At 40.3% G+C, this 20,992-nt stretch overlaps 1 protein-coding gene across 2 annotated transcripts in view; it reads left to right on the forward strand.

Annotated features, from left to right (window-relative positions):
• tbc1d22a (TBC1 domain family, member 22a) overlaps nt 1–20,992 on the forward strand; it is a 193,042-nt gene that overhangs the window by 51,784 nt on the left and 120,266 nt on the right. Inside the window, exons 7-8 of one of the 2 annotated variants that reach the window (XM_036577364.1) lie at nt 1–63; nt 6,905–7,019. In XM_036577364.1, coding sequence (XP_036433257.1) covers nt 1–63; nt 6,905–7,019 — 178 coding nt within the window. Of the gene's footprint in view, nt 64–1,542; nt 1,609–6,904; nt 7,020–20,992 lie in introns of both variants that reach the window. The other variant, XM_036577363.1, reaches the window with a different exon arrangement.

Genomic DNA, 20,992 nt, shown 5'->3' on the forward strand with positions numbered 1-20,992 from the left:
ATTCACATAGATATTCCCCGGATGAGTCCGGAGCGTTTAGTGCTCCAGCCCAAAGTGACCGAGGTAAGAGGCCGGACAGAGAGGTGTCGCAGACCGCTTGTCCGTCCATCAGCCAGCAGCATGTCACTCAGTCATCATCTGCTCAGTGCCATCCGTCTGTCTATCTCACTGTCTGTCTGTCTGTCTGTCTTATCTGGTGGCTGGCTCCGGCTAGAACTGAAGGAAACAGAGTGCCTCTGCTGTCCATTCGCACACAGAAGAAGTATTTCTGGCTTCAAATAAAAATGTCACAATCTCAGGTTCAGCTCAGCTTTTTCAGCACTTCAGCACTTGCCAGATTAACCCGGACATCATCTTGTTCAGTCAGTATGTGAAACATTTCACAGCTCTTTTTTTTCCTTTTTTGGCTAATTCCAGTTTGTTTAGTTGTTCTGCCATCACAGTAGACATACGCTTTAGTTTGCCACAAAACAGTTATTATTTAGCAACGGTGTTCAGCAGAATGACACAGCTATTGTGAAAGAAATGTGCCGGAACTAACTGTTGTATAATAAGTGTGAACATCTAGGAAGACAGAGCGCTTGTCAGCCAGTTCGGCCACTTTAATATTTGCATACAATGAACTGACAAATCAGTTGTTAATGGCAGTTATTCTTATATCAGTTAATCGTCACCAAAAACTTCATGATCATGACAGGCTGCAGAGGTGAACGCTGGGGATTGATTTGTTCAGGGACATGTTGAAATTTAGTGAAATCAGTTGTGAGAAAAAAAAACCAAAACAAATAAAAAAGTCCTTTCTAATGTTCCTATGGTGCACCATTAATTCAGAGCTCAATGTTGGGCTTGATGTGGCTTCTGTTGTTTTGTTGTAAAAGAGGAAATCGACAAGTAGTCATACTAGTTACATTAATCCATTAATTGGAATAATAGTCAATAGATTAATAAGAGTAATTGTTAGTTGCATCCAAAATATTTTCAAGTTCAAATAGATCAACAAGTGCCAAAACATAACATTACAAATATTTTAAGTGGTAATAAAGATTAGAAATAAGGGTTAAAAAGACCTTTTGTCCTTTACACTCTAAGTTGACTCAAAATGTATTTCTTCAAAAACAAAACCTCAAACAAAAAAACCAACATGAAGTAATATAGTATCGGGTATTTTGTATGGCACAAAAAACGCAAACAAAGAAACCAAAGCAAGCTTTATCGGTTTCACCATTCCTCCTATTGTGTCCTGAACATCTATTTTTGGCCAGGAATTTTCAGTACATCACTACCTGTTTTGTAGTTTATACAGAGCTAATGTTATTATCAGTGTCAGTATTCATATACTTTACAGTGAGCTGTAGAAAGGAGTTGGTAGAACCACTTTGCTGCTTCTTCAGTTGCGGACAGGCCAGTGTAAGGGGCTTGCTGTCTCCGATCAGATTCAAGGCCCTCTCTCTCTCTCTCTCTCTCTCTCTTTAATGGCTGTTCCGAATCCGTCCTAACCTGCTTGTGCTCCTGTGTCTTTTTTTTGTGTTCTTTTCCCTGCAGATTCACATTGACATACCGAGAACTAATCCTCTTATTCCTCTCTTTCAACAAGCTTCTGTGCAAGAGGTGAGCCGTCACACATTCAGTCCACTCACCTTAAAGCTTTCTCTTGCGAACGCTTGGCCCACACACAAAAACAGACACATTCTCATAGTTGTCTTTCACACACATGTATTCTCACACACACCCACACACATGCGCACACTCCTCCTTTCGACTTTGTGAGCTGTGTTTCATTAGAGAGGAGGGAGTTCATACTGAATGGCTTTACAGATTTCATGCTATTGCGTTGGAGGTGTTTCCATTGAGCTAGCTGACTTAGCACCATACACATGTATTAGACAGGAGCCATACAGATGTTTGGTTAGCTTTGAGAACCTCTTGCGTTGCCGTTTTTGACCAGCGTTAAGTTTAGGGACAATTTGCAAGGTAGTCTTCCTAATTAGGGATGTGCAAGGTTGGAATGGTTGGAATAATTCAAAAAAAAAATTTGGTTGCAAATAAATGTAGAAAATGATACTAATATGCTAGTACTGTTCAACAGCAGAGTTCTAATTGTTAGTAGGGCACTAGGAAGCTCTAAATACAAATGAATAAATGTATCTTATCGTTGGGATATTAATAAAAAAATACAGTAAATCAATAATAAAAACTGTTAAAATGTCCATTCCTACAGATGTGTGCAAACGTTTGGGCGCCTCTGGTCAAATTACATGTTTTATTGATTTTCTAAGTAAAAATAAATGAACACATACTCTACAGAGGACAGACAACACATTTTAATGCACAATTACTCATTATTTGCTGAATTCACCATATTATGGTAAAAAAAAACCCCAAAAACTTGAAATCTGTCTGTGCAAAGGTTATGATACATTTTATATTTATGTTTATTTTATTCTAATATGTAAAACTCAGCAAATAAATAGAAATTCTGCACTAAAATTTTCAGAAAAATGCCATTTAAGTTTGTTTCACTGTAGAGGGGCTTATTTTCACTTAGGAAATAAACAAAGCAGGTAATTTGACTAGGGATGTTCATACTTTTGAAAATGACTGTGTATTTTTTTCCAATGGGGCATGTAAGGCACATCCCTGTGGGCCAGCTTCAACTGACCCCTGTAGTTAAAGAAGCAGTTCACTCTTTCTATCACTCTCTCATTCTGCCATCTTTCTAATTCCTTCTGTCTGTTGCCTTCTCTTTTTTTCCTCTGTCCCCAGTGTGCCCATCTTTGCTCTCTCTTCTTTCCTTCTCCCTCTTTCTTCTGGGTTCTTTCTCATCTCCTTTCTTTCTAGACCTTTCTCTTGCTACAAAAGCAGAGGCAACCTGTCTTGAAACAATTATGAGATGATTTATGTCATTTAAGCGCAAGAATTCCTGAGGTGTCAGCACTAATATATGAATCATGCTTGAAAGCACTGACACTGTAAGCTGATTTAAAGTTGTTCAGAGTATTGTGTGGCCTCTATGCTGGCAGACAGGGCACTTAGGTATACAGAGACAGACAGAAATGTTCTGTGTCATCCCCTTTTCAATGAAAAATAGAAACTATACACATTCCATATGCTTACTTAGGCCGCTACGCTATCCACAGAAGGGCTTCTAGTGAGTGCCCCTTTTTTGAACTCCCAACATGCGAAAGGAAGCTTTTTTTCTCAGTGGCTCTCATGTGGTAGCTCTTGCATAGTAAAACAGCTCCTAACACCATGGAAGCCTGAACCCACAGCTTCCTTATGCCTGAAAGTGATAGTTTGATGAAAAATCAATTTTGCATGATTCTCCCCTTACTGCAAATCCAGCCAATTGGCCAAAACATTATAGACTTAAGTATGTGTGTTCTGAATGTATTAGCAGACATAACCTATTGTCTCTGTCTGAACAAAATCATATATACTACGATATATATAGATATATAATCATATATACCATTCTACTGCATGGACCAGTAGAAATTGACCAAATGAGATTACATTAAAACTTTGTTCTTTTTCTGTAAATGTACTATTTTTTTTTTGGTTTTGTTCAGACAGTATGTTGCATAACTACAAACAGTAGGAACATCTTGAAGCCTGAATTTTGTACTTTTTATCCGTTATTAGAAATAACAGTATGTCATCCATTGTCAGAAAGCACATAAGCAAGTCTATTTGAGATTACTTACCATTTTAACACTGTTTGAGGCAAGTTTGAGATTGTTTAGGCATGCATTCAGCCACCAGGCTAACTACCATGCTAATTGGTGGGGTATAAGCTTCCATTACTTGTTAGCTACATTAGCCTCTTGCTCCAATTCAGAACTAAAGAAGCAAACTTTAGACACCAAACATGTCTTGGCTGAGCCACAACATTTGGCTGAAGGGCAAAATTGTTTATATTCACTTTTTGCCAAACTAATGCTACAGTATTCATGCTTGCTGAATCCTTTCTTCCTCACTCACCCTTTGCCCAACGTGGTAAAGAGACCTGTTTGCCCCTCCAGTGTACTCTCCAACCGTGACGACCCTCTAACCTCTCCATTAGTGTTCTACACAAGGTGTCGCTCCCGCAAAAGCAGCAGGCCAGCTAATGAGATGCAAAGCAGGTTCTCTTCTTAAGCCACTCATTAAACCTTGGCCATGTGACTTTGACCAGCAGGTGTTGTTGTCGTCCTTAGCGTTCATTTGTTGCGCTCTGGGTTGAAGAAACAAGAGTTTGGTCGATGTGTTGTGGCCCTGAGCTAGTTCACTTTGCCTCTCCTTTTCGTTTCAGCCCTTACAGAAATTATTTAGCACTTAATGGAAGTCCTAAAAAACATCACCAGGGGGTAAGAAAAGCAGGCATGGTATATGATGGAGGCCACTGCCGTAGAGGAGGCAGTCTGTTAAGCAAATAAATGGATAATATATTCGATCCCAGCTCCTCAGTGCACTACAGCTGGCCATTGATTTCTGCTACCTGGTTTAGTGTCTAATTTCCACCCTGTGATGGGGTTCTGGAGGGGAGCGAGAGCCATGAATCCCAGCTAGGGATGGGCCGATACAGAGTTTCTGGACTGATAATGATAATATTTGTTGTGGTCGATATCGAAACATGTTCACGTTATTATCCATAAACAGTACTGTACAAAAGTCCAAGGGACTTACAGCACATTGTTTAAGATACAGACCTTTTTAACACATAAAACATCAAAAAAGGAATTTACACCCTTGAAACGAAGATTGATTCATTTTAGTTAGCCATAACGTAGCCAAGCTAAAACAGACATGAATTTATATTATTTTATGTAAAGGGTTCACATGATTTAGCAGCATTTAGCTTATTGATATAGCAGTGGAGATCCTCCCTGGACGGGAAGTCAAACCAGTTTTATACGTGGGACAGAATAGTTTGGCAAAAGTTCAATTTTTTTGCGGTTTTCCACTCATCCCAGATGCAGTCAGTCAACTGAGAGATGTCTGGATTCCAGTTTTACTTCTTTAGTTTGGAACTGCTGCAGCGAAGGTAATGCTGCAGCAAACACTAGAACTCAGCGGTCTTTCAGGCAGCCCAAATCGTTTCTGTAAAAATGCATCCCCAAAACTTCTTTCAAACTGCTCACACCATATCCAGATCTTCATTAAGAGTGGCCTGACTTGTTGATGTGATTTAGGACACTGTATAACTTACTGTGAGCTTTAAACCTGTGGGCAGCCACTTTGGACAGTAGGGTCTGTATTCATAAACCATCTCAGGAGTGGGAGTGCTGATCTAGAATCAGTGATAGTCCTAAATATGGAGGGATCTGATCCACCGTCAGTCCTTTTTTTTTTTTTCCAAAATACCAGCCCTGGTGCTGACTTGGCGGCCCGCAGTGGTGACGTTTTTTTATTTTTTAATAGCTCACAGTAAGTTGTTGACTAGTTTGCATGACCTTAATGAAAACTTGGATGCAGTTTGAGCTGATTGAAAGAAGTTTTGGTATTTTTACAGACACAATTTGGACTATTTGGGAGACTATTGAGTTCTAGTCTTTCTTGGTGAGAATAACCTTGTTTCACCCGTTCTAAACTAAAGAAGCAAAATTCAGACTCCAGAAATGTCTTGGCCGATCAGTTACGTCAGTTGCCCACCACTATGGTCCGCCAAATCAGCACCAGGGCTGGTTCGGTGAAAAACTGGGTAAAATTGAATTTTTTGTCAGGCTATTCTTTTAAGCACTTTGATCAATTTGAGTGAATTGAAAGGAATAGAAATGCCCTCCTCTTGTGAAAACACGCCACTGTTAAAATAATTACAGTTATTGTCTTTCAATTTCAGAATTAGATCAGTAGTACTAATAATTTATCCCTTTAATCAGTGAATAATATCAGCCACAGATATATATCACATTCCCTAACTCCAGCAAGGAAGGAGAGTGTGTTAGGAACAGAACGAAAGAGAAAAGGGTAAGGGAGGAGAAAGGAGGTGGAGACATCAGATATGTGGAGCAACTTGCATTAACAATCCCCACCTTATCCCCACACCCCCCCGAGCTTTGATAAACGGATCTTTGAACATGAAAGGCGACAGAAGAGGTGAGTGTGGCGTTCGTGTTGATGGACCGGGATTGGTGGAGAATAGGATGTGGTGCAGCACGAGGCTGCCATGAGCATGTTTGCTGTTTGGGGCCCAACGCGAGCGATGAGTTTATTCGTGGGTTGACAGGAACATGACGCCCCAAAAGGCGCCAGCCGTCAGTTCGGCCTGTCAGACGCTGGGAGAAGTCAAAGAGAGAGTGCGTCTTGCTTCTGTACCTGATTTAAGTCGAACTTCAAGCTCTCTTTAATTTGAGCAAGCTGACAGCAAGGTGAAACATTAAAAACCAGTGTAGACGCTGCCTTTAATGAAGATAGAGGTGTTTGCTTAGCAAGAAAAGGAAAAAAGTCACATAAAAGTCCTTGTTACCCAGCAGCAGGAGAGCGGCCTTAAAAAATGAAAGCGAAATCTTAATGATAGTCCTTGCTTTCATTAAAAATCTTAATATCAAAGTCTGATTTTACACAATCACAGTTCCCCCCTCTGAGACCTGCTCCTTCATCACTAATCCCTGTATATGTCCACCAAACTTACGGCAACATGTGCTTCTTTCCAGTCATTTTCTCACCCTCGCCGTCTGTTGTATTGACTGTTGTGATGCTAATTACTCTTGAAAGCTTAATTGATTTTCTTAATTGATTGCTGGCTGAATGAGGAGATGCTCTCTGTGTCTAATTAAAAGCAGTCATATGAGTGACCTTGCAATGCTTAAGCCCCATAACATTGTGTGTTTGCATGAGTCTGCTTTTTGTGTTTATAAACAATATAAATGACTCCTGTGATGGTGTCAGTAGTGCAGGCTTTGATTCGTTTTTCCTCATTCCTCAGATCTTCGAGCGAATTCTCTTCATCTGGGCCATACGGCATCCAGCCAGCGGCTACGTGCAGGGCATCAACGACCTTGTCACTCCCTTCTTCGTTGTTTACGTCTTTGAGTATATTGGTGAGTCAATAGTCTTTTTACAATCCCAGACACATAAAAGACCCGTAGTAGTGTTCAGTGGACTTGGCAGACCCCTACAGTATCACTGCCGTGCAAACTTATATGGAGTCTGTTGATTTGCTTTGTTTAAAGGCAGTAAGCTGTGAATGATCCAAGCAAGTAGTGCAGGTACATGTGATCTGGCAAGCAACTGAAAAGCAAGACTTAAAGGCATGTGAGATAAAGATAACAGGAGCTTTACAACGGCTGATGCCTTAATGTATAATGTACGCGCTGAGCTTGTCTGTTTGTAAAATTAATAAGATAAAGGCCCATGTTTCTAGATTCTTGGGTTTCCAGATTCTCAGAGGGACTCATCTGTGGTGTTCTGCAATAAATTTTTGAACTGAAATATGTTACCTTCAGGACATGTGCATGCAGGTTTTATAAGGCAAAATTATACCCAAATAATTATTTTTTTTTAATTTACCATTTAATTATTTGTTTTATTTATTTTGTTATTATCAGCATTACATGTAGGTTCGCAGGTCATTCTGGATTGTAAAAAAAAAAAAAAAGAAAAAGGCTTATTTTGTATTGTAGGCCTTGCATCCCCTGGTTTCTCTTAGCATGATTGTAAGGAAATCTGAGTTGTTAAGATTCTCAGCAATGGCCCATTTCACATCAAAACACTCTGAATGACTGTTTATATCTCAGCAGTTGAGTTATGCATCACTTTTATAGTAGAAATAGCCACGTTTTTGATGTTACAGAGAAATGTAACATTTGTTTCTGTAGGGTTACAAATGCAGAAAAATTAATAAAATTCAGATAATTTTAGAGCAGAAGCCCAGTGTCGCCTAAACCTCCTGCTCTTCCGGGGGTTAAGAAATACATCATTCAATATCAGTTTGAAATATCGTTCAAATCCAAACATCTGTCCACAGTTCATTTTTCTAAAGCAATTATCCTCTGATACTGATATGATTCCGTCATGCATCCTTAGATACAAGCTAATGCATTGAATGCCACAGTGGTGGTACAGTGTACATCTGTATTCGAGAAGTAATCCAGTACACAGTGCATGGGTGGGCTCACACTGCCTGCCTCTTTGATCCCTCCTCTCTCTTCTTGTCTGAACTAGAGAGACTGACCTAGAGATGCTCAAGCCCAGTAGGCGAGGAATGTACAAGGGTGTTGGGTGGGCAGGAGGGCTGGACTCTAGAGCCTCCAGTTGTTTGCATGCTCAAACATGGAGAGCGAGATGTTTCTGTCACTTTTGACTCCTCTCTGCTCTGACTCATGCGCTGTTTGATCCTCAAAAGATCACCGTGCTTACCTTCATGCTGCTGATGAGCCTTGAAAGAGCTCCGGCCGGCTAGCACCTTCAAAAGCATCACGGTGATACCTTACGTGATGTTTTTGATGTGTTGTTTGTTGTTTGTTTTTTTTTCTCACCCTTGTTTTCTTTTCTTCCTCACTCTGTTGCGTGACAGGTTTTCTGTCTTTCAAGCAGTGGAAAGAGATATCTTAATTATTATTTTGGTTGAGAAGTGCTCTCGTCTGTGTTCTTGTTTGTTTGTGTGTTTGTGTTTGCGCAAAGAGGTGCTCTTTAGGGATGAAGATTGAGAGTCCTTTCTGCTCTCCCAGATATGTGAGGATGGCTTGTTTGTCTGCATAGGTCTCCTCCACAGTAAGGGTCCAACAATTTCATGACAGTATCGGAAAAATCGAAAAATGAATGATAATTGTTTTAGAGTGCTTTGTTTGGAAATAAAGTTTGTCCCAAAAAATGCAATTTTATATAGTACAGTACTGTGCAAAAGTTAGAGACCTCACTTCACCCATTTACCTCTGGAAAAAAGCAAAAAAACATATTTTACAGAAAGTTACACAGAAGGCTTAACAACTAAATTTGATATTGAATTTTTCAGTATTTAATGTGTCTACCAGTTGCCTTTATAACAGATTTCATTCTTTTCAGGAGACTTGCTTTCAGTTTTTCAAAAAAATCTGCAAGGATATTGATACAAGCAATCCCAGACTCATTCAGTAACGTTGAAGTCTGGGGTGGCCAGTCCATTGTTCTAAGAACTAGAGCGTTGAGTTGTCTTCTCTCAGTGAAATGATGGACAGAGACACCTGTGGGTTTTTTTTAGATTCTGAAGCAAAAGTACAGCTTGATTTTAACCCATTTCTTGAAGATGAAAGCTTTAAGTACTGTTTATGTCAGTGACAGTTTTAGTGGTCTAGCAGGTCTTACATGGTGGGGAGTCCCATTTTCTCTACATTCTGTCATCATTTTGAAATCTAGTTTTGGAAACTCCACATATAGGAATCCCCATTGTTTTTGTCATTCTTTATTTTCTAAATAGATCAAAGGCATTGTTTTACTGTGTTGTAATATGCCATCACGAGTTTTCTAAAACGTGATGCTTCATATTTTGCTCAATACACATGATTGGAATGTTCTTTTCAAGACTCTTGACTTATTTTATGATGTATTTCATCTCTTCTTGTGCTGACATGCTCATGTGAGTGTTTTCAAACTTATTTTTGTGTGAATGGAGGTATTTTTTTCTTTTGTTTGTTTTTTTATGATTTATTTACTAAATGTTATTGTTGTAGATGGGGGTTTATTTGAAAACGAATAAAAAATTGGAAAAAATGCTTTCAGAAATGTTCAGATGTGTATAAAAGAGGCTTGAATTTATCCCTTTATCTGTCTGTCTGTCTGCCTGTCATTCCCCATCTCTCTTTGTTCTACTGCTGGGGAAAAGTTCTTTTGTGGTGGATGTGCTCCACTACATCCTCACTCTCTCGACCACTTATTACCCACAGTTCCACTGGGTCCAATAAGCCCTGACAGCGTTTGCGATGGCCCCTCAGTCAGAGTGTGACTTTGGATCCGACTGCAGGCTGCTGGGGGCCCCATTAAAGTCAGGAAACGCAGCAAGCACAGGCAACACATCGCACTCTCACTGTGAAAAGAATACGTCTTACCACCCTCAATCAATGGTGGGCAGAGAGAAAAAAGCGGAGCAGCTGCTGAAGTTGAGCTGAAGAGCTCTGCTGAGTGATGTGAAAGCAATCGCTTACTCACTCACTTTCTGCTACTGCCTTTTGGAAGCTGTGTCAAATGCCAGTGAATCCTTGCTTGACTGAAACACTTCCTCCGAGTCCAGTAATGCTGCCTGGATCAGTGTTGCTTTAGTGAAGCAGCCGCTGATCCACACGCATGCTGTCGCTCAGATGCTTCCACAAAGCATTGGCACGAGCCGTATGGGACGTTAGCAAGCTGCTTGTTGAAGGCAGCCTTCCGTTTCAGAAGCAAACACTTCTGTTTTTTCATTGAGGAGCAGGATGAAAGCGTGACTCGGAGGAGTGTGTTCCTCGTGCAGAATCACTTGCGCAATGCCTTTGAGCCTAGGATTGCTCTTAATCCCCATTTTTAAAGATGCATGATGACAGGATGTAATTTGAGGCCAGTTAGGCCTGTTGTTTGTTCGTTGCTGTTAGGCTAATGTATTATTGAAGAAGTCCCTTCCTTTTTCCCTTACCTTGCCTGTGAAGAAACGTATGAGGACATACAACAGAGGCTCACTGTAGATGTTGTCTGTTGACAAAGCCTCGAAGGTACTCTGAAAGAGCTTGTATTTAAAAGTGAACAGAAATATGCTGTAGGTGAAAATACAGCTCACCTGACATGTTTTTGTCACAGCTGCTGTCATTTTTTCTAAGGCTGCCCCGTCGTTCTTGTCACATCCGCAGTACTTGTGTAAATGTAAATATCTTCATTTTTATTCATCCATCGGTTAACAAAGAATGATCAATCCAGCTCAAGCTTTCACAAACTTTAACTCATGTTATTAACAATGGCAGAATCCGAAATTTTATGATGATTAATTTTCCTTTAAGAATATATTTGAATAATAAATACCAGTGAAGAATTTGTGCACTGACTGTGATTATGTGGGTGCACACACTGGAGCAGTGGAAATGTGTTCTCTGGAGTGATAAATCACGCTTTGCTGTCTGGCAGTCTGATGGATAGATCTGGGTTTAGCGGATGCCAAAAGAATGCTGCCTACCGGAATGCATACATTGCCAGCAGTAAAGTTTCGGTGGAGGAGGAATAATGGTCTGTTTATTAGGGTTTGGGCTAGGCTTAGTTCCACTGAAGAGTAATGCTAACATGTTCTACTGCATACAAAGACATTTTAGACAATTATATGCCTTTGTGGCAACAGTTTGGGGAAGGCCTTTTCCTGTTCCAGCATGCCAGCATGACTGTGCCCCTGTGCACAAAGTAAAGTCCATAAAGATCCAGGCCAGACATGCTCATCCAAAATCAGTGCCTGACCACACAAATGCAAACAGCCCTGACCTCAACTCTGCTGAACACCTTTGGGATGAATTGACTGAATAAGCACAAATTCCCACAGACATGCATTTGTATCACTTTGCCTTTTACTGTTTGCATGTCTTGTAAATCGCTCAGGGCAAGAGCATCTGCTAAATCACTAAATGTAGATGTAATAGCAAAAAGCTGAGTGTAAGTTTAGTTAGTTTGATAGATTTAAGATCTTTGTGGAACAGATAATGGCGGTTGGTTTGCACATTGGCAGGCTGTCAGTTTTTCCAAAAATGATGCTCTGATAATGCTCAGACTTGAATCTGAACAAAGGGGCATCAGGGTGAGATATTTGTCAGGGCCACAGCTATATACCTGTGTGTTTTGGATGGTAGATTTTGAGTGAAATCCTGAGAGATTGAATGTGCTCTGATCCACCTGTAGAGGATCCTTCAATTTATCTGCACTGTTATCCAGTGCCTTCCTGTTTTTTCTCGTAAGAGGTGATTTGTTCTCTCAGTGGCAGGTATTGCTGCTGTGTATGTGAATAAAAGTTATTTATACCTCTGCATGAACTAGACAGATATGATCTTTTTTTCTTAATCAGAGCTGTCCATCATCACTCATTCCTTCTTTACTCTCTTGGCACCATTTACTTGCTTAACCCTTTAAAATGCAACTGTATTTGCAACTTGAACTCATGCGCTGTCAACTGGAAACAAAATAAAACTTTATAGGTTAAGAGTAAGCCAAGACAAAACGAGCTGCTTTTGGGTGATTAAACACCAGTAACACTGTGGTTTAGTCTAAGACTTGGCTTAATCATGTCCAAGGCCCCAAATTCTTAATGACCGCACCTGCTAAATTACTTTAGTGACCTTAATAACAGAGAGAGCTGTCATCTACTAATGAATAACCTAATTGTAAGCTATCTAAAAAGCTTAAAATCCAATGTAACTACTACTCACCAATCAATCAGCCTTCCAACATCACAAATCTTTATTTTTTGTTTAGAAATAATGTTCAAAACCAAACCAAACCTGACGTGAACAGGTGACACTCTGATTTGGAACCGCACTTCATTTTCTCACTCTGTTTAACTTGCATATTAGATTTATTAGCAGTTATTTACTACTAAATAATGAGTATTAAAAGAGAATTCCACTGTTTTTGATTTGAACAATGTCATTCAGAGTGTTTTGATGTGAAATGTTTCACTCTAGAGGAGCTTACAGAGTCAGAATTGGGGTGGTGATAGGAACCAGACCTTTACACAGTTTAGTGCCTCTAAATGCTGCACAAAGTTATTACATGAGATGGTTAGAAATATGCTGCCCGATGCCTGAGACATCATTTTATGATGGTTTTGAGATTTGATTTTGGCCTAAAATTAATTTTTATAAACCCATTCAATATTGTAGATATACATACAGGGTGCTGTAAGGCAAAATAGTACCCAAAGAAGGCTTTTGTCAGATTTTACCATCATCATTACATATAAAACTCAGAAGATGCATGCAGGTTGAGTTTAGTAGATAAAATTTACATTGTAGACACTTTGATCCCCGGTTCCTATCATCAACAATGTAAACTTAAGAAAACTGTCGGTGAGAATCATTTCACATCAAACTGGTCTGAATGGCTGTTTACATCTCAGTTGTTGGATTATGCAGAAATTTTGAAAAATTCCTATATAAGATTAAAAAAAAAAGATTTGCAATTTGAGGAATTAAACAATGTATGTGTGGCCATTGATATTCTTATTCTGCAGCCCCTTGTGCCATAAACAGACACACTTCTGGTCATGATAGTTTGTGACTTTTGCCCACTCCTTTCTGCCTAAGCCTATTTCCATTCTTCAGACCAAAACTATTTTCCTATTAGGCAACATTAAGGCTTTATAATTAAAGGGATGAGTCTGATGGAATGGTATGGTCTGCTTTTTAATGTGGCATGGTATCGAACGGGAGAAGATCTATATTGTAATTTGCTTCGTCCCGATGTATGGATTCTCCCAGGGTAAAAGTTCTGGAGGAGAGACGCGCTTCGCTGCCACTGCCTTTAATGGTCATTAGCACCGATCCACACAGATAATAATGAACCGTTCCTGTGTTACTCTTGCATTTAAGTCCTGCAAGTGCTGCTGGATGGAATGAGTGAATAATTCTCCTGACAAATGACCAAATGCTGCTGGTTCTTATGATGACCAGTAATTATGGTGTCAGTCAAGGTTGAGTAGCTAGACCGCAGGCTTACCCTCTATTTTCAGCGGTTCTGCTTGCATAAGAGCTTACTGTGTTGCCCTGGCAACTCTCCCGCACTTCTCTAAACTCACTCTGGTCTTTCTGACACATGCCTGCTGCTGCTCCATCCTGGCTCCAACTATTTCTTCTCTTCATCTTCCTCTCCTTGGGCTACATTATGATGCCATTTACCTTTGTTCCCCAGCAGCGTTTAGAAATGCTGTAAATTGTAGGCCTCGGGCAATGTCTTCTGAGGCCACTGCTGTGAAGAATGTTCCATGCAAGCTGAACACTTTGTTTCTGCAAGGCTGCACTGTGGGCTAGGTGAGTTTGGAGGCGATGTGGGTTGAGGCGCTCTGGTATGCCAGGCATAGAGAAGCGCTCTCAAGCGTTAGTGCCCAGGAGTTTCAGCAGTGCGGAGAGGTAATGCAAGTTAATGGAGGCACGGGCTCAGCTCAGAGACCTGCTAGCCATGTGCACAACTCCTGCATATCCCTCTGCTCTCATATAATTAATGGCCCTTATCGCTGCTTGGAGGTAAGACCTTTTGCCACAGCACTGTCTGAATGAAAGGGAGAAACAAGATGCTGTGCTGGTCCTCTGCAATTATTGACCCAAATAGCAATTTAATGCACTAATTGAGATTTTCAAACAGCATGATACACTGTTAGTTCTCAGCCTCGGCATATCTTTCGAACCTGTTGAAAGGTAGAAACTGGCAGTGTTAAAACACATTGACAGAAGGCGGGCTAATTGTGGCTGTTCCCTGCCCCCATAATCCAGCTGGACTCAGAAAATGGCCATTTCAGTATACATGATCATTAGGGCTGTGGCAGATATTCAGTAAATTTGATAAATTCGAGATGTTTACTACTTTGATGAACCCACGCTTTTCCACTGGGAAATACATGTTATACCCCATTTACACCTGGTAACGTCATGCATCTTGAGTATCAGGATTGCATAAGGCTAAGTCACATATAAATGCAAGTGTAAATGCATTTAAAACAGATACGCATTTAAATCCAATTGCTCAAACTTTTTCACGAGGTGGTCTGAGATGCATTTGAGCCATGTTATAGCAGTGTAAACGCATCTCTCTAAGACACATTTGACAACCAAAACCGCTCCCAGTATAACCAAAACACCTCCCCATGCCGGACTTCGCTGGGCACATGATCTGTGTCTACGAGGATCTGTGTCTGATCGTAGAGGACACACATGGTTGGGTACTGGATGAAACAAATGACTTAATAGCAATATGGACAGACACTACTGTGCAAAACAAACTTCAGACGAAGAGACTGAATGGATAAACTATTGGTAATTGGTTGCCACGTAAAGAGTGCATTTGCATTTCCGTCCCACACAGCAATCAGATTTCAGTTGTCATTTGACTACCAAGTGTAAATGCATGTGGCTAAATCATATCTGGATACAATCCAGATACCATCTAAAGCTAAAGCTCAAACCTAGTGATAGCACAGTCTATGATCAGTAAAAGCTTTCACTTGAAATGGTTAAGTAATGACTCCTGAGCATGGAATACAGCATTAGAGCTTCAGTACCACAGTTAACACTGAACATGCTCCCAGGCTGTGGGCGAGATACATGAGCGGCGCTGGGGAAGGAGGTGCAGAGCACAGCCTGACGCTAAACGCTTCTGATAGACGCTCTAAACGCCCTTATTTAAACGTTTTGAGAGTTAGTCCATGAATATGGAGTCGTGCCTGCATGATCAAACATGTGGCTTTAACTGCACGCTGTGGTGCGGAGAGGGAAGGAGGGAGTGGAACCCTGCTGAGATCTGGAGCAATGTCTTCCTCTCTCTACTCACCAGAGGCCCTTCTCCACATACGGTGGCCTCCATCTTTCCTGTCCTCAGCATGGAATCAGCCATAGCTTGGCAGTCAGCAGGTGGCATAAGAGCAGATAATGACACATTAGCCGAATTCTTCTTTCTGGCTTAAGTCTCTCTGCCTCTGGTGACTAAACAAGTCCCCTCGTCTCCACACATGTCCATTTGCAGAGCCAGTGTTGTTTATTAAACCCTTCGACCACCAACTCTCCTTTCAACACTAGGAATGGGCGTTTCTGTATATTTGAATATACGGACATTTGGTTCTTGGTCCTAAAAGGACCCTATTTAATGTTTATCAAAAGATGATCAATTCTGAATACCCAGTGCTTGTGGGAGACCCATGGCTAAATGAACATGCAGCAAACTAATTAAAGCAATAGCAAAGTGGAAAGCTCCAGTTCCCTTTGAGCCTTCACTGTAACAAGAACCCATGAGCTGTTTGAACGAGAGAGAGAACAAGAGAATTGTGTGGCTGTTGGAACTGTATATAGAATATATGTGATATAGCCACTCATTGGTTGGAACATACAGCTACTGACTGGATTTTGGTAATGAAAATTGGAAACTGTTCACCCTGTGGAAATAACATGATTTTAATGTGAACCCTGCATTCACATGATGAAGATAATGTTATTGAATTATTGCAAGTAATAAGTAATACATTCTGATGAAACCTATATGTCCAAAAGTATGTGAACACCCCTCCTAATTAATAATAAATCAATCTCCATAGACAAATAATGACAGTAGAATGGGTTGTACTAAAGAGCGCCTTTGCCACAAGTGCTATTATTGTGAAACGGAAGCCTATAGGAGCAACAGCCGCTCAGCCACAAAGTGGTAAACCACACAAACTCACAGAGTGGGACCACCAAGTGCTGAATCTGGTGTACAAATTGTCTATCCACTGTTGCATCACTCACTCCAGAGTTCCAGACTGCCTCTGGAAACCTCATCAGCACAAGAACTGTGTGTTGGGAGCTTCTTAAAATGGGTAAACATGGTTGAGCAGCTCTGTATAAATGCTCATGGTTTTGTAAAAGCATGCTCATGGTTTTGTCAAGTTTGAATCATTAATTGCAACTAAGTAATTAAAATAAAGAGAGTAATCACAAATATTTAAATTTTTTGTCAGGCCTTACACAAAAATAAAATATTCACTCAAAAAAATATTTATATAAATAGTAAAAATGGCCAAATTACCCATCCCTAATCAACAAGGCTCTTTCATTCACTTAGAACCGCAGGCTCCCACTGGAGAACTGAGTGGTCAGTGGTGTGACACACCAGCAAGTCTTTAATGAGTATTGGTTTGTTCGGATTCCTCCATTCGGAGAAGTGAGCCAGACGCTGATTTTAATGCAGTTCTGATTAACGTTCATGATTTGCTCTAACGACTCGCTAAGTGATTGCCTCGGCAGGTCCTCCGACATTTTGTGCTGTGTATTTTTTCACTCTTCTTTGCTCGAGTTCCCCATCGAACCGAGCCGCTCTTCACACTTTGCCTTCCTTGCTTAGGGAGCGAGAGACACTAGGAGCTTTAAGGCACGATTAGAAGAGGCTTGCATTGGCAAAACGACTGCTTGGGTCGCTGTAAGCTGCCGGGGCTTTTAATGATGCTTCAAAACCTGACACTGTATTTTATCCCTCGTCAGCCCATCAGGGAGAATGACTAATTTAATAACTGCTATTAAGTCAAAGAATATCTCAAAAGTAAGGCTGCGGATTACACCTCCTTCCTGATCATATCCATCTCTATTCAGTTTTTTTGATGAGGCTTCTGCCTACGTCATATTGATGAACATGAATAGCCTGGCTAAATGTGCATTATGGTTTGAAGTCTTTGCAATGACCCCATGATAAATCTGCTATCTGGAATTACGCATACATTTTCTCGTCTTTGAATGTAAAAGGCATTCAGGCAGAGAATGATTCAGAGAAATTGTCCTGTCACCAAGTCATTCGTTTCCTCTGAGTAATCGCAGAATATTGAATATTTTTGGATCTAGTTTAATTACTCAGCTATAAAAAGCTATAAATTGAATTTCTGCACAGATCCCTGCCTTGAGAAATTGTTCTTTGTTCCTTTCCACTAGTGAAATGTGTCATGCTTGACCTAGCAGTGTTTGCTACAATCAAACATTGGCATTTTATTATAAAGCTCATCCTGTTTCTAAGGGGGGGAGGTTAATGTAAATGTATTTGTTACAGTGCTAAATATTGTACATGTTATTTATCAGTGTACAAGGGCTCAAAGTGCAGTTTAATTGTCTGACCGTGCCCTTAATGTCTCATGAGCTTCCCATTACTGTAAGTCTAATGATTTCCCTCAAACTGCTGAGAACTGCAAATTAATTCCTTAATGGACTGATGTAGGCTCATATTTCACACTCTGGGAAACTTTCTCTTCTTCTCTCTGCCTATTAGCTGTCCTCAGAGCTGCTGTCCTCACGTAGCTGCTGCTGAGCTAGGAGCGAAAGGAGTTGTCATCCACAGGTGAATGTGTTAGGAAAGGGAAAAAAAGAAGCTTCCATGCAACAAATTGCCTTACAGGCTGTTCTTTTTACACAGATTTAAATCGTCAAGTTTTGTTTGACATTTGCAGTGGCACTTTTAAAATGTGTCTTTTGGTGGTGTAGTTCTCGTCCTGGATGTGCAATGACTTTAAATTGACTTTAACTCTCAGAATTAATGTCTCTAATTTTTTATTTATTTTTTTTTTTTGTACAAGAAGAGCAACTGGATTAAAACAATCTTCTGGATTTCAGTGAATATGTAGACTGTGTAGACTGTAACTTACCATGGAATTTTTAACTCTGGGATTTGCTTGTTTTTAAAATTAACTGGTAAATTATGTATTTTTTTCAGATTAAACATGACTAATCATGCCTCTTGAAAGTTAAAGCCCTAAGTAAGAGGCTTCTACTCAAGCTGCATGCACAAGTACTACAACAGAAGTACTCTTTTATGTATGTATATGTACTAAAACGCCTGTAAATATTATTCAAAATAAGTAGCAGAGGTGACCTGGGTTTGCACACCTTCACAAACCTTTATCATACAGCTGTATGCTAAAGTTTGGGCATCCCTCGTTAAATTACATGTAAATTGTCCAGGTGGTGTCCAGGAGAAATCTGGAACCAAGCTTTGCTCTTTAAACTAGCTCAAAAGATATCAACTACTTTTTACTGTATTTGTGGTTATGTATTCTGATGATATATTGTGTTTTTACAAGTGGAAACACACATTGCCAAGAAAAAGTGTTTTACACAGTGTGCTTACATTCCTATGATTTTTGCCCAGTTCTGTATTTATTTTTTTTTCACAAATATAGCAGAATATCAGAGTGGTCCAGCATAACAAACAAATTGGCACATCTGGCGATAACACATTAAGAATAATAGATGTAAAAGATGTGAAAGAATAATAATGTAAAAAAAAATATCATACCCTGAAATACGGCACAGATTTCAGCCATCTATATTAATTCACTTGGCTCTAAAATGTCATCAGTATGCCAACAGTCTAGCAGGCAGTCATGTCTTGTGTTCATGAAAATTGTATTTTTTATTTAGTTATTTTTTAACATTTCCTGTCGCTGATGGATGTACATTAAGGACATGTTTATAATGAGACCAATGAGATGGCATATATGTATCGATCTGTATCGATATCAGGCTGGTATCAGCAGAAAATACTGGATCGGTTGTTGGAGAGAGAAAAAAAGAATCTAATCCTGTTCTGTAAGAAATTTGACCTGAAACATAGTCACATTGTGTGATGTTGTAAGCTGTGCATTTCTTGCTGTGGGGTTGTAGTGTGTTTGAGCAGTTTGAGCATGATAGACTACTTTTGGATGCTTATCTCAAAGGGGAATTCAAATGGTTTGTCAAAAAATTTGCATAATTCAGTCGTTTAGGTTTAAATAAAGTCATTCAGAGCAGTTTGACCTGAATGAGTGGTGATGTTTCTAATTGTAAAATGGAAGAAAAAAATTCACCTTGGTGGTCTTTAAAAATATATTTAGGCAAAAATCTTCTCAAAACTGTAGTAACACATATTTAATGTGCCACAACATTTGTATATGCCACCTTTTTGTGGTGTTTTTTTCCAATATGTTACATTTAGCAAATAAAAAGTAACTGTGTATTAAAATGTGCAGATGTATTTTCTCTGTAGAGGATGAATGAAATTATTTTGACTTAGAAAGAGACATGTAATTTAACCGGGGTGCCCATCAGCTGTATATGATGAGATGTTTTTTGAATATCGTCAGTACTTCTAGATACAGATTGCATGTATCATAAGCAAATTAGATCTAGAATATTGTGAAGAAACATCTTATTGTGCCATTATTTTATTGGATTGTTTTTTACCTTCTTAAATTGTTTATTTTAGTTAACATCATATAAAGAAATCATAGTGCTTTTGCACTGTCAGTTTAAAACATAGTACTACTGTTTTGCTTTCTTTCTCTTCCAGCTTGTTCGCAAACCTTACCACAACGATATATCGTGATACATATCTTGTATTGTGAAAATACCCTCAGGTATCGTGGTGCTTTATGTTTGCTGTATCGCCCACCCTTTGTTCAACATTAACAAAGACTCTGGCTCCAGTTTTCTCTTTTGGTAGACATTGTTGACTGGACTTTATTTTGGACTGGCTTGTGTCCCTCTCGGCTCTGCTGGAACAGTGGGAGAGCCTGACTCTTGGAGAGTGGGAGCACTCTGTTCCTCCCTTGCTGCGGGCGTTTTATTCATTACCTCCAGATGATGATCTCCATAAATCACAGATGGATCCGTACCTTCCGTTTCACGCAATGCCACTCTTACATCGTAATTACGCTCCCAGCTCTCATTATTCTGCCGTGTTAGGACGACAAGTTTGCCAAGTCGACTCCCATATTAATTATCCGCGCTTTCAATTACACCTCTGCGGAATCTGCTCGCTACTCATTAGCCAGCGCTCAGCGCAAACTCATGTGACTCCTCTTAATCGAACACTGCTGGTCATGTTGCTTGCCTCTGTTGAGTAATAGTGTGAGTGCGAGTGTGAGTGCGAGTGTGAGTGTGATGGTGTGGGTGCGAGTGTGAGTGCCCTCTTCGGGGCATGTGGGGGTGATGGTTTAAGGCCAAGTCCAAGCCTGCCCGGTCTTCTCCTTCTCCTCCCCGTGGCCTGGCAAACGGAGGGCATATGGCATGGCAGGGCCATGTGGTGTGGGACGTCAGAACCAGTGCCAGGACCTCACAGCTGGCTGTGCCGGCCTGCCAGGGGGAGCTTGTCTGTTAGACCCTGCGCACAGGAAGCGGCTGCAGGCCAACAGGAAGCAACGGTGGGAGTCAGTGAGGAGCCTGGCTCCAGATGGAGGGCTCTGCTCGAGACTGCCGAATGGTGCAGTTTGTCCGTATGGACGTCCTTTCTTTTCTTCAGCTACCTTTCTGTTTTTTGGAGAAAACATTTTACTTCTTTGGGGAAAACATTTTACCACATTCTTGAAAGCGAAACTACCCAAGAAGGTACTTTGAGCGGAATG

The sequence above is a fragment of the Colossoma macropomum genome, unplaced genomic scaffold (assembly GCF_904425465.1).
Source record: "Colossoma macropomum unplaced genomic scaffold, Colossoma_macropomum, whole genome shotgun sequence".
NCBI lineage: Eukaryota > Metazoa > Chordata > Actinopteri > Characiformes > Serrasalmidae > Colossoma > Colossoma macropomum.